This window comes from Diadema setosum, chromosome 4, assembly GCF_964275005.1.
Source record: "Diadema setosum chromosome 4, eeDiaSeto1, whole genome shotgun sequence".
Lineage (NCBI taxonomy): Eukaryota > Metazoa > Echinodermata > Echinoidea > Diadematoida > Diadematidae > Diadema > Diadema setosum.
This window is the reverse complement of record NC_092688.1, coordinates 1,273,941-1,287,785: the sequence shown is the minus strand read 5'-3', so window position 1 is coordinate 1,287,785 and position 13,845 is coordinate 1,273,941. Positions and strand designations below refer to the sequence as shown.

Sequence of the window (13,845 nt, the reverse complement as noted above, 5' to 3'; positions counted from 1 at the left end):
AAGAGGCTCTCAACTACTTGAAAGTATAAAAAAAAAAATAATCAAACCCCGACTGCAGTTGTAATACCAATCATTTGACAAGCAGATAAAAAGTCCGGATGGATTATAATCAGCCAAGGTGATGATGTCCAGTGCAACTGTGCATAATTAAAGGGGAAATCCGGTCCAAATATAAGTTAGTCTGATAAAAAGAGTAAATCTTACGAGTTCAACAGTAAAAATGTGACTGAAATCGGAAAAAAAATAAGGAAGTTATCACATTTTGAAATGTTACTAAGAATTATTTCTGCAAAACAGTTCTTGTACAGTGGACATGAATATGCAAATGAGTAAGTCTGACCATGTCATAACCTCACCATTTTCCATTGATCGTGTGAAAAAAATGACGAAAATTCAATGTTTTTGTCATTGTAAAAGTCTGAAACATGAAGTTATTCCTGGTTGAAGAACTTTAGAGTATTTATAGTGATCAGTTAGATATACCAGGATTTGAGCCTCGGGCATAACTGCGTTTGAATGAAAACTGGAATTTTCAAAATTTTATGTGCAAACTTTACATGTTTATAGGTTGTGAGGGGATGACATGCTCACTTTGCCATTTGCATATTCATATTGACTGTTTAAGAACTGTTTTCCCCGACAAAAGCGAAATTTCAAAATGTCATAACTTCCTTTTTTTCATCCGATTTCGATCAAAATGATACCGTTGAACTCGTAATATTCTTTTTTTTTCTTATCAGACAAACTTATATTTGGACTGGATTTCCCCTTTAAGCCATAAAACATGGTACATGGGAATCGGGGTTTGATGGGAAGGAGGTAATCAAGCGATGCCTTAGTTTGATCAAGGAGGTATGTACTAAAATAAGCCATACTACCCCTTTGGTTTGATTCATTCATCGAAATAGTACGCGATGGCGACGAATGTTTATGTATATTATGCACTCACGCATCCTTCGTGACACGGAAACAAAGTTCTCAAAAGGTATTGGTGATTTAATGAACCTTTGCTATTCATACCACAAAGAATATAACAACCAGAGGACAAGTGTTTAGACAATAAAGATCAATGATTATAAGCATACGGTAACAAGATATATGTTGACGGTTGAAGAACCAAAGAGTAGCATGAACATTTATTACTAGTTATTTCGCGAAATATGATTATTAGAACATGGTCCATATCTTAATCTACACTGCTTCAGTTTTTCGGAGAGAGAGAATAGAGTAAGAGGAAATAAGAGTCAAGATACATAACGCCGTAGATGGATTACTAGATTTCTATTCTCACAAAGAGCAGAATATAATCATCACGTACGAAACATTCACATTTCCGCTATAAAAAACGTCAAATTCACGTCAGCGTTATGGTCAGAAAGACGTCTTATTTAGACATCAGAAAGGCGTCGTAATATGTCGTCTTTAAAGTTAATAAACAAAGAAAACGGACATCAATTAGACGTCTTAGACTGACGTCAAAATGTCGTATTTTTGCCCAAATGGAAGACGTAAAAATATTTTTGACGTCTGCTTGACGTCTAGGTGGTCATACATAGGTGTCCGAATGACGTTTGAATTACTAAAGAAAATGCCACGTGAGAATAACGTCATGAGCATATCATTTACACGCCAATTCAAGATCTTTCTACGTATGCTGGTATAGAAAAAAAGTCTTAAATAGATGTCTTTTTAAGACGTCTTTTTGACAACAAACATTTTTTTTTTTTCATTTTGACATTGTCTTTCAGCTGAGACAGATCAATTATTACTATGTCATTACAAGATCTAATGACGCTGTTGGCTTCTGCAGGTGTTACAACCTGACGAATCTAACCTTCATAATATATACCCTACACCTAAAGTCCTCAATCCTATATACCTATGCCTATGCCTATACTACTTATTCATAATAGTTACAAGGGCTATCACGGGCACAAAGTTGTAATGCTTCATGTCAGGGGTACTAGACTAGGTCAGAATTTCGTCATCAGCCCAATTAGAATATGAAAATTATTATGTCGTCATAACACAAGTTGGAAAGCAGTTTGATAAAGATAAGAATAAAATGTAGAATTTTTGACACAGTCTAAGCTTAAAGGGGCATTCCGGACGATTTTCATAATTCAACATCATGTAGTACATAAATCAACAGCTCCATAAATAGATTCGTGTAATTTATTGTTGCCCTTGAGCAGAGAAACCAATAAAATGAAAATCTGAAACCGAGTACAGAGTTTCTGAATTCATAGTGATTGGGATGAGAAATGAGAATGTTTCCAAAATTTATAACAAATTACACTGAACAGTGTTGATGACATCAGAGCCTCACATACTTCAGAAATGTAGCAGTGTAATTCCATTACAATACCCCCTTGCTTAACAAGTACACCTGTGAAGAATCTATGAATGCTTTCTTCTTTTGTTCTGCTTCCTTGCGCCCCAACTCATGCATTCTTATGGTGAGGCTGCCATGTCATCATCCTTGTTCACTGCAATTTGTTATAAATTTTGGAAACATTCTCATTTCTCATCCCAATCACTATGAATTCAGAAACTCTGTACTCGGTTTCACTAATTTATAGTTGTTCAGGTGTAAAAGTATGAAAATCATCCGGAGGTCCCCTTTAAACGCAGCATAAATTGTTGAGGCAAATGGTCCCTTGGATGCCCCAGTCACTTTGGAAGAAGTGGCACTAATGATTAAGAAACTTAAAAATTCAAAAGCTTGTGGAAAAGATTTCATAAGAAATGAATTCCTTAAGAATTGTCCCGTAGAAATGCTTCATGTGTTGGTAAAGTTCTTTAATGTGGTACTGGACAGTGTTATTGTTCCAACTGAATGGTGCATAGGGATTATCACTCCTATTTTTAAGAATAAGGGTATAGACACAAATCCTGATAATTATAGAGGAATAACTCTTCTCAGTTGTGTAGGAAAACTTTTTACTTCCATTTTGAATCATCGAATTTCAGAGTTTTTGGAAGCTGGTAATATGTTAGGTGAAGAACAGGCTGGCTTTCGTTCTAATTATTCTACAATTGATAACATTTTTTTTTTGAAGACTATAATTGATGTTTATCTGCAAAATAAAAAACGCTTATACTGTGCATTTATTGATTACAAGAAAGCGTTTGATCTAATTGATAGATCATCTTCATGGTACAAAGAAGATGGGACTTACGGGTAAACTGTGTACTGTCATTAAGAATATTTATGAAAGTGCTAAATCATGTGTGGCGGTTAGGGGGGAGATGTCAGAGTTTTTTACTTGTAACACTGGTGTACGACAGGGTGAAAACCTTTCCCCGCTTTTATTTGCCATTTATCTGAATGATTTTCAAGAATACATTAGAAATTCATATGGTGGACTTAAATATTTGGAAAGTGAGATTTCTTACCACCTGGATTCTGATAATGTCAAAAAAGCTTTAAATCTTTCTTGTTTACTTTATGCAGATGACACAATAATTTTAGCAGAAACTCCGGAGGAGTTGCACAAAGCTCTTGATGTTGTATAGATAGTTATTGTCAGACATGGCGCTTGACTGTAAATGCAAGCAAGACTAAAATTGTTATTTTCTCCCGTGGGAAGGTTAGAAGAATTCCTGAATTCGTTTATGCTGGTGATCCACTTGAGGTTGTAGATGACTCTGTGTACCTTGGAGTTAAATTCAATTATAATGGTAGTTTTAAAAAAGGCAATTTCTAAACAAGTCACACAAGCTAGAAAAGCACTTCATAGCATGTTGGTCAAGGCTAAAAAGTTACAGTTCTCTGTGGAGACACAGTGCCATCTATTTGATCATCTTGTTTTACCTGTTTTATTCTATGGTTGTGAATTCTTGGGTTATGGGTGCATAGTCCAAATTGAAATCTTCCATAGGAAATTCTTAAGAAAAAATTTGCTTGTGAACAAATGTACTCCTGATTGTATGGTATATGGTGAAACCGGACGTGGAGTAATTTTGAACTATATTAAACGTCGAATGATTGGATTCTGGTTGAGATTAGTCAGGGGAAGAGAAACCAAACACTCATGTACAATTTTCAAATTTCTTCTGCATTTACAAGGAGACATTCACTCCCCGTCAAAATCACAATGGTTATTATTCATTGCAAATATTTTTTATTATGCAGGGCTAGGGAATGTGTGGTTAGCACAAGGGGGTGGATTTAGTGCTGCATGGATTTCACACACCTCAAAAGTTAGACTTTTTGATATGTTTATTCAAGAGTGGAGAGCAGCAACATGGTCAAATAGAATCTGTACAAATTATAGAATGTTTTTCCTTACACTAGTTTTTGCATATTAGATTTAATTTTATGAATATTCATGATCGCTAAAAAAAAACACAGGTATGACGTTGTTATGACGTCTTTACAACCAGTATCAAGCATTAATCGGTGCAAAGGCATAATCGGTGTAAAGGTTTTCATTTCAAGTGAGGCTTATGTAGCAATTAATGAAACGAGCATTTAATTTTTCCTCACTGCATGTAATTTCAATTTTAGTGAACTACGAAACCTAATGTAACTTGTTTGTGACTTCTCAATAATGGCCTGACTTGTGATACTGAAAGTAAAATAAACTGTCATGAGACTTACATTTCATATACTGTTTGTTTAATGCCGCCTGAAGGACGCTCAGAATATTCTGAATCTCCACAGTTACGTATCATCTCCACAGTTACGTATCATACAATCAGGTCAGTACATTCAAACAATGTTTTTATTCAAAAGCGTGAAAATATCTTTCCATTAAGAAATAGTATATATAGTATTCATGGCTTCGCCCAAACATATTAAATTCATTAATATCACATGGATATTTGACCATGAGACTAAAAAGGAACTGAAGGACAATAAACTTAGAGAGATGGAAAGAGTCCTGAAAATACAGATAATAGGAAACTTGGAGATTGACAGTGGGCACACATTCTTTCACCGACAGAGGGCGCTCTGCAGCTCATGTCAAATACTTTTTGACCAGTCGCTATGAATATTCAAATCAGCAAGTTGATGATGACATGCTCTCACATTTTATAATTTATTTCATTTACAGAAATGACAAAATCTCATATTTTAGCTGCATGTATATAAAACTTGCCTTAAAACCACCCCCCCCCCAAAAAAAAAACAAAAAACCGAACGAAATGTTAACTCTGATACTATAATGATATATGGGATCATATTTTTCCTGTATTAGCTAAAAATAACATATTTTCCGGAATGTCATGATATCATGTCATTATGATAAACATGAAAGATTGTGATGACATGACATCATCAACTCACTCATTTAATTATTAGCATTCAGAAGAACAAGTCAAGAAATGTCCCCCCCCCCCCCAAAAAAAAAAGGTGAAATTTAGAAATGTCATATCTTCCTTATTTCTTTTTCGATCTCTGTATTTATTTTTGGAACATTCCGTATAGAAAATATTCTTCTCTTTCTTTTAAAAAAACGCGTATTTATTTGGGGGTTGATTTCCTCTTTTAAACGTTATGAGAATGATCGTCTTAATGGCGGGGGACTACAAAGGAATTGGGAGCAGGGGGTAATAGATTTTAGCGAGATGGAAAGAGTCAGGGAAATACCGACAAAGGGAAGTTAGAAATTGATCGTAAGCAGGTATTATTTTCCCAAGAGAGGGCACTCGTTCTTCAGCTTATAGAACGGGACTCGAAGTCATGTCTCTCCGCTAATACCCATCATCACTGCTAATACACTTTGTATAATATTATTATGTTAATGTACCACCTTGGACTGATAAAAGTAAACAATACAATACTTTGATGTAAAAATCGATTCCATGGACAATATCCATGATTCATGGATCATAACTATTGGCATTATCAATCAATAAAATGAGTTTTATAATGGAAAATTGTACACATACACTTACTTAAAGCATGGACCTACTAACGAATGGACTTTCAATGAAACCTACCACTTTGAAGAACGAGATCCGCCGCCACCTGACTATGCGCATCTCAACGAGTACACACAGGTGTCTCAGAAATGATGATTGCATAATAATGCATCGTCACTGACAAAAGAAAACAACAATGCTTCCCTTATTCTGGTCTTATAATTGGCTGATGCGCCTTTTCAGACTGAAACGTCTTTGAATAAACGCCAATGATGAGAAGCAGCAAACCTCAGAACATGACTGATCTCGTTTTATTGGATTGAAAATTACCGATTTGCTCGCTAGCGCTCACACATTATGACTTTGCCTAATAGTAAGACAGACATATCCTCTTCCCTTGCTATCTGTTTCTACTCGGGAAAAATGTGCGGAAAAGGTGGAAAATGAGATAAGAAACCATGATCTATTAGCCAAAAACTCAGCTATCTCTTTAAAAGAACCTGCATTTGGCTAATGAAAATGTCTGAGCGGTAATATACCAATACATACCTCAACTGCACATGCATTTTCCTTGAGTTAAGACAGCCGAGACGGTTGTTATCTTCTGCGCATTCTAGTTTATAGATTTTTCAAAGCTGCGTTGTGTTTTGCTCCGGCTTGCCGGCGGCGAAGTTCAGATCAAAGCAGGGAGGAATGTTCAAAATGCTTTTGTGACATTTTTGACATAGACAGAGGCATGCATTGGCATAGACAGAAAGGAAATGATGAATGTCCATGTGTAGTAAACCCAAGATTAAAGTAGGCTTTGCATGATACCCATTTTAAGTAGATTTCCATTGACAGGGTTATGCGCGTCATTACAATACTGTAGGCTTTATCGGCCAATTTCGCACTTTTGTCAATCCATTAATTTGATAGAAGGTTCATTCAATTTAGCAAAAACCCTCGATATCGCACAGCTTGTCTTTCAAAATTGCAACTTGTGCGTTCAGTTTAGCATTTCGATCATGAAAAATTTGCGCATGTGGCTTTCGAATTCGTAAAAAGGGCATTCAAAATGGCCGGTACGCTCGGTGTACGTTCATTCAAATTCGCCATCACTCGCCGAAAAAAGTATTTGAGTCATTCAATTTCGCGAATGGGCAGTCAAAGTCCAAACATTTTCATTCAAATTTAAGTAATGTTATTTCTTTTTTGAAAAGGTGAGAACATGTAAACGTGTATTTCTATGTGACTTTTTGTTTCATCAAGGAGGTTCAAGAGAATGGAGTCACAACTGTCTTATTTGCTTTGCTGGATGTTCGATGCCGCCACTCAAAAATATTTGAAGCATGTGCCAAACAGGATCTGCCACGCAGATAGGAAGACAATAGACTCGTGTCTCTTTGCATAATCACCAGCCACTTTCTAAGAAGATATTTCTTTGTGATGGCAATTAATTTTCGCTATCTCGTCTTATAAAAGGTAGGTTGTACTGACACGAGGACGTGCGAATAGAAATTGGGCAAAGAATACTGAAATAAAGATGAAAATTACTCGACTGGGCATACCCGGGCACTAATCTGACATATCCATCAATAAAGAATTGTACTTGAAGATTATTCCATATTAGTTTTATTTGCGGAAATGAAGTGGAAAATTGATAAAACCGGCTTTCGAGGATGGTACAGTTTAAACATTTTCACATGATACAGCTCTGATTTACACTTTTGCACAAAGTTCTGGACGGGATCGGCTTTTGTTTTACATGCTTTATCATTAAGCGAAATTTCATTTCATTTAATAGATAAATAAGCAAAATATGGCCAACATTATGTTAACGTTCAAAATAATATCTTCAGATTGCTCAGCAAGACGGCGGCATCGAACATCGATCATCAAAGGCACAAATGCACCTGTGGAATTCCTTTGTACATCAATTGAAATCTGACAACTGTTTGAATAATTACAGCCAGTTGGAACTCCAACTCTTAAACCTTCTTGGTTTCATCCACACACTGTTAAGCAGTACAAGACTATCCTATTTTTACCCTAATAACTAAAGTTTGTTGTTCTGTAACGCCCCTTTTCTTTCATACGTGTCATTATCGCTCTATATGCACCATGAATAATCCATCTTCTTACAGTCATGACAGCGCAAGTTAGATACAGACGTATAATATCTCAAGAAGACAGAGAAAGATTTATAGGAACATTCGATGACCATAACGTTGACTTCCTAGAACTAGCCAACACACTCGGAATAAACGGCTAGATACGGCCAGATACGTTATGGCCGCATGCACAGTCTTCGGACTGGGAGACTCAATAAGCACAGTGAAAAAAAAAAAAAACAAACCTCAAAACCGTTGCTAAAATCTCTAAAATGAATACGAAAATATGAAATCTAATGATGCTTACAAAACAATAACTATGATGAAAAAATACAGAAAGAAGCAAGGCATAAACATTATTTGTACTAAATTGATGTTTATAGATTCTTATTGTTTGTTACATCTAAAAAGATATTAAATTGGACGCCCAAAAATGAATTCCAATGACCGAGCGCAGCATATACGTGATTACGTGACTACATCATTCTAAATTGAATGAACGAATAGCGAAATGGTGCTTGTTTTATATACGAATTTCAGTTGAAAGAAAAATTGTTGATTAGAATGAGATTACAGGTAATTCGAATGCTCCAAACTGAATTTGACTGAACAGATCATAAAATTGAAATACCTAAGATGAATCATAATGTCATCTAGGCTAAATTTTGCTAAATCGAATGCAGCAATAAGGAATTGGACTGACAAAAGTGCAAAATTGGCCGGGAAAACCTACAATTGATTCCTGAAGACCACTTCCATATTATTATACTTGCAGTGATTATTAGCTTTACTGATTTCATCTGAGCAGCATTATTTTTCCTCCAAATAATATTGTATCACTTTGTGGAGTATTGATATTTGATTTGATTTTTGATTTGATTTATTGGTTTCTGTATCATCATTGTACATACACATATTCATGTACAGACATAAATATTATAATAATAATAATAATAATATATATATATATTTTTTGTTCTTGTTTATTGCCTGTGTACAACGCACAGCAAAAGTACAACAAAAACATACAACAATGAATAATACAGAGGGGCTACAGCATAAGCGTAGCTTGATTTGCGAGCAGCCCCTGTAGCGTAACATAATATTATGATATACATAGGAAGGAGAATAGGAGGGAGGGATGACTTGCATAGACAAGAGATAGGATAGTTGAAAGGAGAAAGGGAAAGGAGAGGTTTGTCTGCTTTCACTAAAGGTTTATACAAAGTAAAATCACCTGTATCACTGATTAGCAAGAAATGACAAAATATTTCCTCACCGAGGTATGCAGATATCGCAAATCAAATATTGTATCTAACCCGCTTTTACTTGTAGAATGGTCAATCTTCCGTAAAATACTAGAAATCTAGGTCCTTTACCAAATTTTAACCCTAACAGGGCCGGGGGGGGGGGGGGCGCTATAATTCTGTAACGTGAGAAGGCCTCGTCGCGAGGCTTCTTGACTTTCTTCGTTCATATTTGCAACGTCCGCGCATACTTTTTCGAAGCCACGCCCATTTTTGTAACGGCAGGTCGCCCCAAAACGGGCACAATTTTGTGATTTTGTGTACATTTCCTATGGAAACAGTGTTCTGTCATGAAAGTCATACAAACCTTATTATCTTAACAATTAATCATTTTCATTGATTAATTTTATGCTAATTATGGTAGAAAAGTGGTCAGTGACAATATCCAATAAACACAAAGAAAAACAAAGTTGAGAACAAAGAAATACATAAGAAATTCTGAAAACAATAAAATACATAAGAATTGAAATGTGTTTCGAAAGTTTTTGTGATGTACAATTGTTGAATATGCTAAAAAATAAAATTACAGACCAAAAATTACACTCTCAATGCTTTTAATTAGGCTGAAATATGATCTTGAACTTAATTTGCATAATTAATTCATTAGAATTAGCAACTGATAGCTTCAAAAAATTTTATGCCGCAGTCTTGTAGATTATGACGTGGGTGTCACGCATGCCAAATTTCGTCGCGACCGCACCTCCGAGGCCGAGATCGGGGGGGGGGGGGGGGGGGGTGGCGGAATCCGCCCCCCTCCGGTTTTAGCATAGCCAAAAAAGCCCGGCCTGATTAGGATTAATATATGACTGTAGTATGCTACTGCAGACAATAATGTCGTCTATAGATGAAAGTTGACTTTAATTAACGTCAAATATGTAGAGTCTATCTGGAGTGCAGAAAGCTATCTCACCACTCTCATACTCTTGTAGATAGTACCACTTCCTGTCCACTGGTTTTTGTATTTTGAAATCAGTGATGATATTGTGCACGTGCTCAAAATCTCTCGTGTATCGATCGACACTGACGAGACCCTCCTCGTGCTTCACCCAGGCTACAATGACCGAATCATCTCGACAAACAGCTGGATAGGCTGACATACCCTCCTTCTTCAAGACATTCTCCTTCTTCCCATTACCATCAAGACACACGACAGCTGAGAAGTCTGTCAGAATCAGTTTCTCCGTGGTGTGAAAGGAGAATAATTGCATAGGTGTATATCCATCACATGCTATTTCACTGACTGCAACACCCTGTGGGCTAAATACCTGCATCTTCTTGGCCATCTCATTACCCACGTAGATATTATCATCTCTGTCCACAGTGAGACCAGCATCCAATCCTTCGTTATAACTTATCGTCCCGACCTTCTCCCACTGTCGAGTATATAGTGAAATTTCGTTTTCTGCATCACGTACAACACTTCGACCGTCAGACACGTATCCAATATCACTGACACAGACATCTTTCAGCACGGTCTGCTGTAACTCGCCATCAGGGGAGTAGAGATGGATTCCGCCGAAACTGGATCCCACCGCCATCTTACCGTCTGGTGCACTAGTCAAACAATTCATGCTGTCTTCGAGATGGAGCTCTACGACATCCCACTTGAAATTGTTTAGCCCTCCAAGACAAAGTTCATTGACTCCAAAGTATCTACGGAATGAAATCTTCTGAGCTCGTTCTGTCACACCTCTCGGTGATTGGTCGTCAGGATCATCTCGTCCCAGAAAGCTTTTCAAGTTCTCACACAATGTGTCGTGTGCAATCAAGGCGTCTTTCTCTAGTGGTACCTTCATACCGTTAGTTACCAGCTCTTCCATAGATTTCATGTGGCTTATTGTTTGCCGACTCTCTTCATCCATGACTTGTAATTCCTTCTCGAATTTTTCAGACCATTGTTTCACTTGACATTTCAGCGCTTCTCTCCTGGCTGACAATAGTTTCATATATTCCTCGTACGTCTTGTCGATGTCATTATTGAGTCCTTTCATCATGTTTGTTATTTCATCTCGTTGTGTCTCGATGAATTTGATGTGATTTTCAATGGTTGTTTTCTTTGATTTTGTCCTTTCTAGTAACTTCTTGATATTTTTCATTAACTTCTCCTCATGGACGGCTGCCTTTTCAAGCTGGTGGCCATCTTGCAAGTGCTCCAGCATCCCACACGTACTGCACATATACTCATGGCAATTGGTACAGAAGCACTCTTCATCAGCGCTGGGGTGTGTCTTACACTTTCGTCGCCTCTTCAGCGAAACTTTTCCCGAGAGCACCTCGTTCATGGGCACCACTTCGTGGTTGGAGAACGGTTTCCAGGCAAAGTGGCCTATCTCACACGATTTACACATATATTTTCCACAGTCCTGACAGTAGGAGATAGCTGGCGGCTTTTCGTCCGTGTCACAAACCGTGCATGTTGGACTGTTGATTTTCACTTCATCCACAAGAGAATTCAAGGGTACGTTTGTTTGTAACTTACTCACATCTCCACCGGGTAGGGGTGTTTTTTTCCTGCATACAGGACATGTTATACTTTGTTGGTTTGGCTGAGTTTGAAAGATACTTTCCAGACACTCTTTGCAGAAGGTGTGAGAACATGCCAGTGATTTGGGTTGGTTGAAAAGTGTCAGACAGATAGGGCACTCCAGATTCTGGCTGCTGATTTGATGATACGTTGCCATGGTGTCTTTCTGTCTGTCTAGTAGCAAAAGAAACACATAGCGGTAAACGAATCGACAAGACTAGTGTTCATCTACCGAATAGAAAAGGGAAAGGTCACGCGAAGCGAAGTGAGCAAAATGAGAGAAAATTGATATTATTTGGAAACACGAATCACATTTCTGATAAAGTGTCTCGTAACGTTGAGTATACTCACAATATCTGATAAAGTGTGTCGTAACGTTGGTATATAATTGTACTCACGAGACACTTTACAAGAAATGTATTGCACATGAGCGTTCCATTTCATATTTTTATTTCTATATATTCCGAGAAATTTGATTTCTTTTTGTTGCAATAATATACCATCTACCACGATACTTAAACGTTGCATTTAATTTTTATGCTTCTTATTATAATAGTGAATAAAAATTGTCTTCCTTCAGTTGAGTAATAATCCATTGCTCTCAAACCATAAAGATAATTTCGTGAATTCACTATTGAGGATTCTTAGAAGACTGAAAATCGGAATTGGAACAGAAAGCATTAGTGTTATCGTCAAACAGAATATATTGCAGTGACATAGATGAGTTTGAAATATCCTTTATAAAACACCAGAAATAGCGGTCCCAATATAGATCCTTGTGGGACGCCACATTGTGTGATAGGTAATTCCTCAGAGTTGACAGATTCAAAATAATACAAAATGCTTTATAAGTAATCTTTGAACCATTCTAGTGGAATGCCACGAATTCCATGGCACTGTAATTTTTGTATAAGAAATGTGTGGTCAAGAATGTCGAATACCTTGCTTAGGTCTGATAGGTCAACATCCTTGCCCTGCATGTATGTTGCGATCTAACGGTAGCTTTTTAGGGTATACACTCACAAACTTTGCTAATATTCCTGAAATTTTGTTCCCATGGTGCCAACGTTGGAGGGACTCAAATAAAGGAAATAATATGTTTCTAATTAAACATTATTAGTTCATGTACCCACTGCACAATAAATTTGTGCAACAAACATTGTCTCTTTGAATAATAGTTTTCTTCATCTGCAGAATGATTGAGTTCAAAGAATTCTACATGACAACCACATCTAATTGTGCTTCATTTAAATTTATGAAAAGAAAGTGATTGAGCAGGCCATTGTTAATACAGCAAAAGGGAAGTCCTAAAGAGCTGTGATACTAGCTTCTAATACTCGAACGTAAATCTATTGGCACTAATGTCTGACAAAGTCCTTTATGCGTGATATATTTCGAACGGAGACGATTGATATCTTTATTCAAACAAGATTATCATAACAGGCTACGCCGATATATCTGCTTGGCGTAATTTCATGTTACAAATATAAGCATAGGTTGTGGGGTTACACAATACCACATTGAACAAAAACCAGCAAAAATCATAACAGAAAAGTTCTCCAAACGCACAAGGGAGAATCTATTCTTAGCGATCATGCATTAAACTATGTGTCAGGTATTCAAGTAACACGCGCGTGTGTGAATATCATTTCGCATGCTTACCATGTATGCTGTACTTTGGGGTTCAATATTGTTGTTCTACGTCTGTCTCCGAACATGTAGGCATGGGATCACAACGTGTGTTGTCTGTTCAGCACGCGGGAATGTGAATACAAATTAGATTGAATAATACTTTTAACAGCCGAACGGAATATCAGTTTATATTAGTTTTTGGACAGAGAGATGCATTACGTAGCATTCACAAAATGGCCGAGCGATCGATTCATGCAGCTATCAGGGGAGTAGCAGTATTCACCGTGACCTTTACACTGCCAAAGCGGGTTTTCCCCACATCTCGTATGCAATGTTTCTATTAGAAAATTACAGGGCATGATGAAATGTTGCCTTGTACAGTGAGTACATGCGTCTCTTTGAGCCTAGATGAGAC

General features: G+C 37.0%; 1 protein-coding gene across 1 annotated transcript; it reads right to left on the bottom strand.

The window, feature by feature from the left end:
• Nucleotides 1-10,131: 10,131 nt before the first annotated feature.
• Nucleotides 10,132-13,607, bottom strand: LOC140227207 (uncharacterized). The gene is made up of 2 exons (XM_072307635.1): nt 13,461-13,607; nt 10,132-11,972 (listed from the first exon to the last, which is right to left on the bottom strand). Exon 2 carries the CDS (start codon nt 11,953-11,955, stop codon nt 10,132-10,134), a length of 1,824 nt encoding a protein of 607 aa, XP_072163736.1. The 5' UTR covers nt 11,956-11,972; nt 13,461-13,607.
• Between the last annotated feature and the right edge of the window lie 238 nt (nt 13,608-13,845).

Excerpts from the sequence above, each read along its gene's own strand:
- LOC140227207 (XM_072307635.1), bottom strand. The coding sequence starts at position 11,955 with ATGGCAACGTATCATCAAATCAGCAGCCAGAATCTGGAGTGCCCTATC.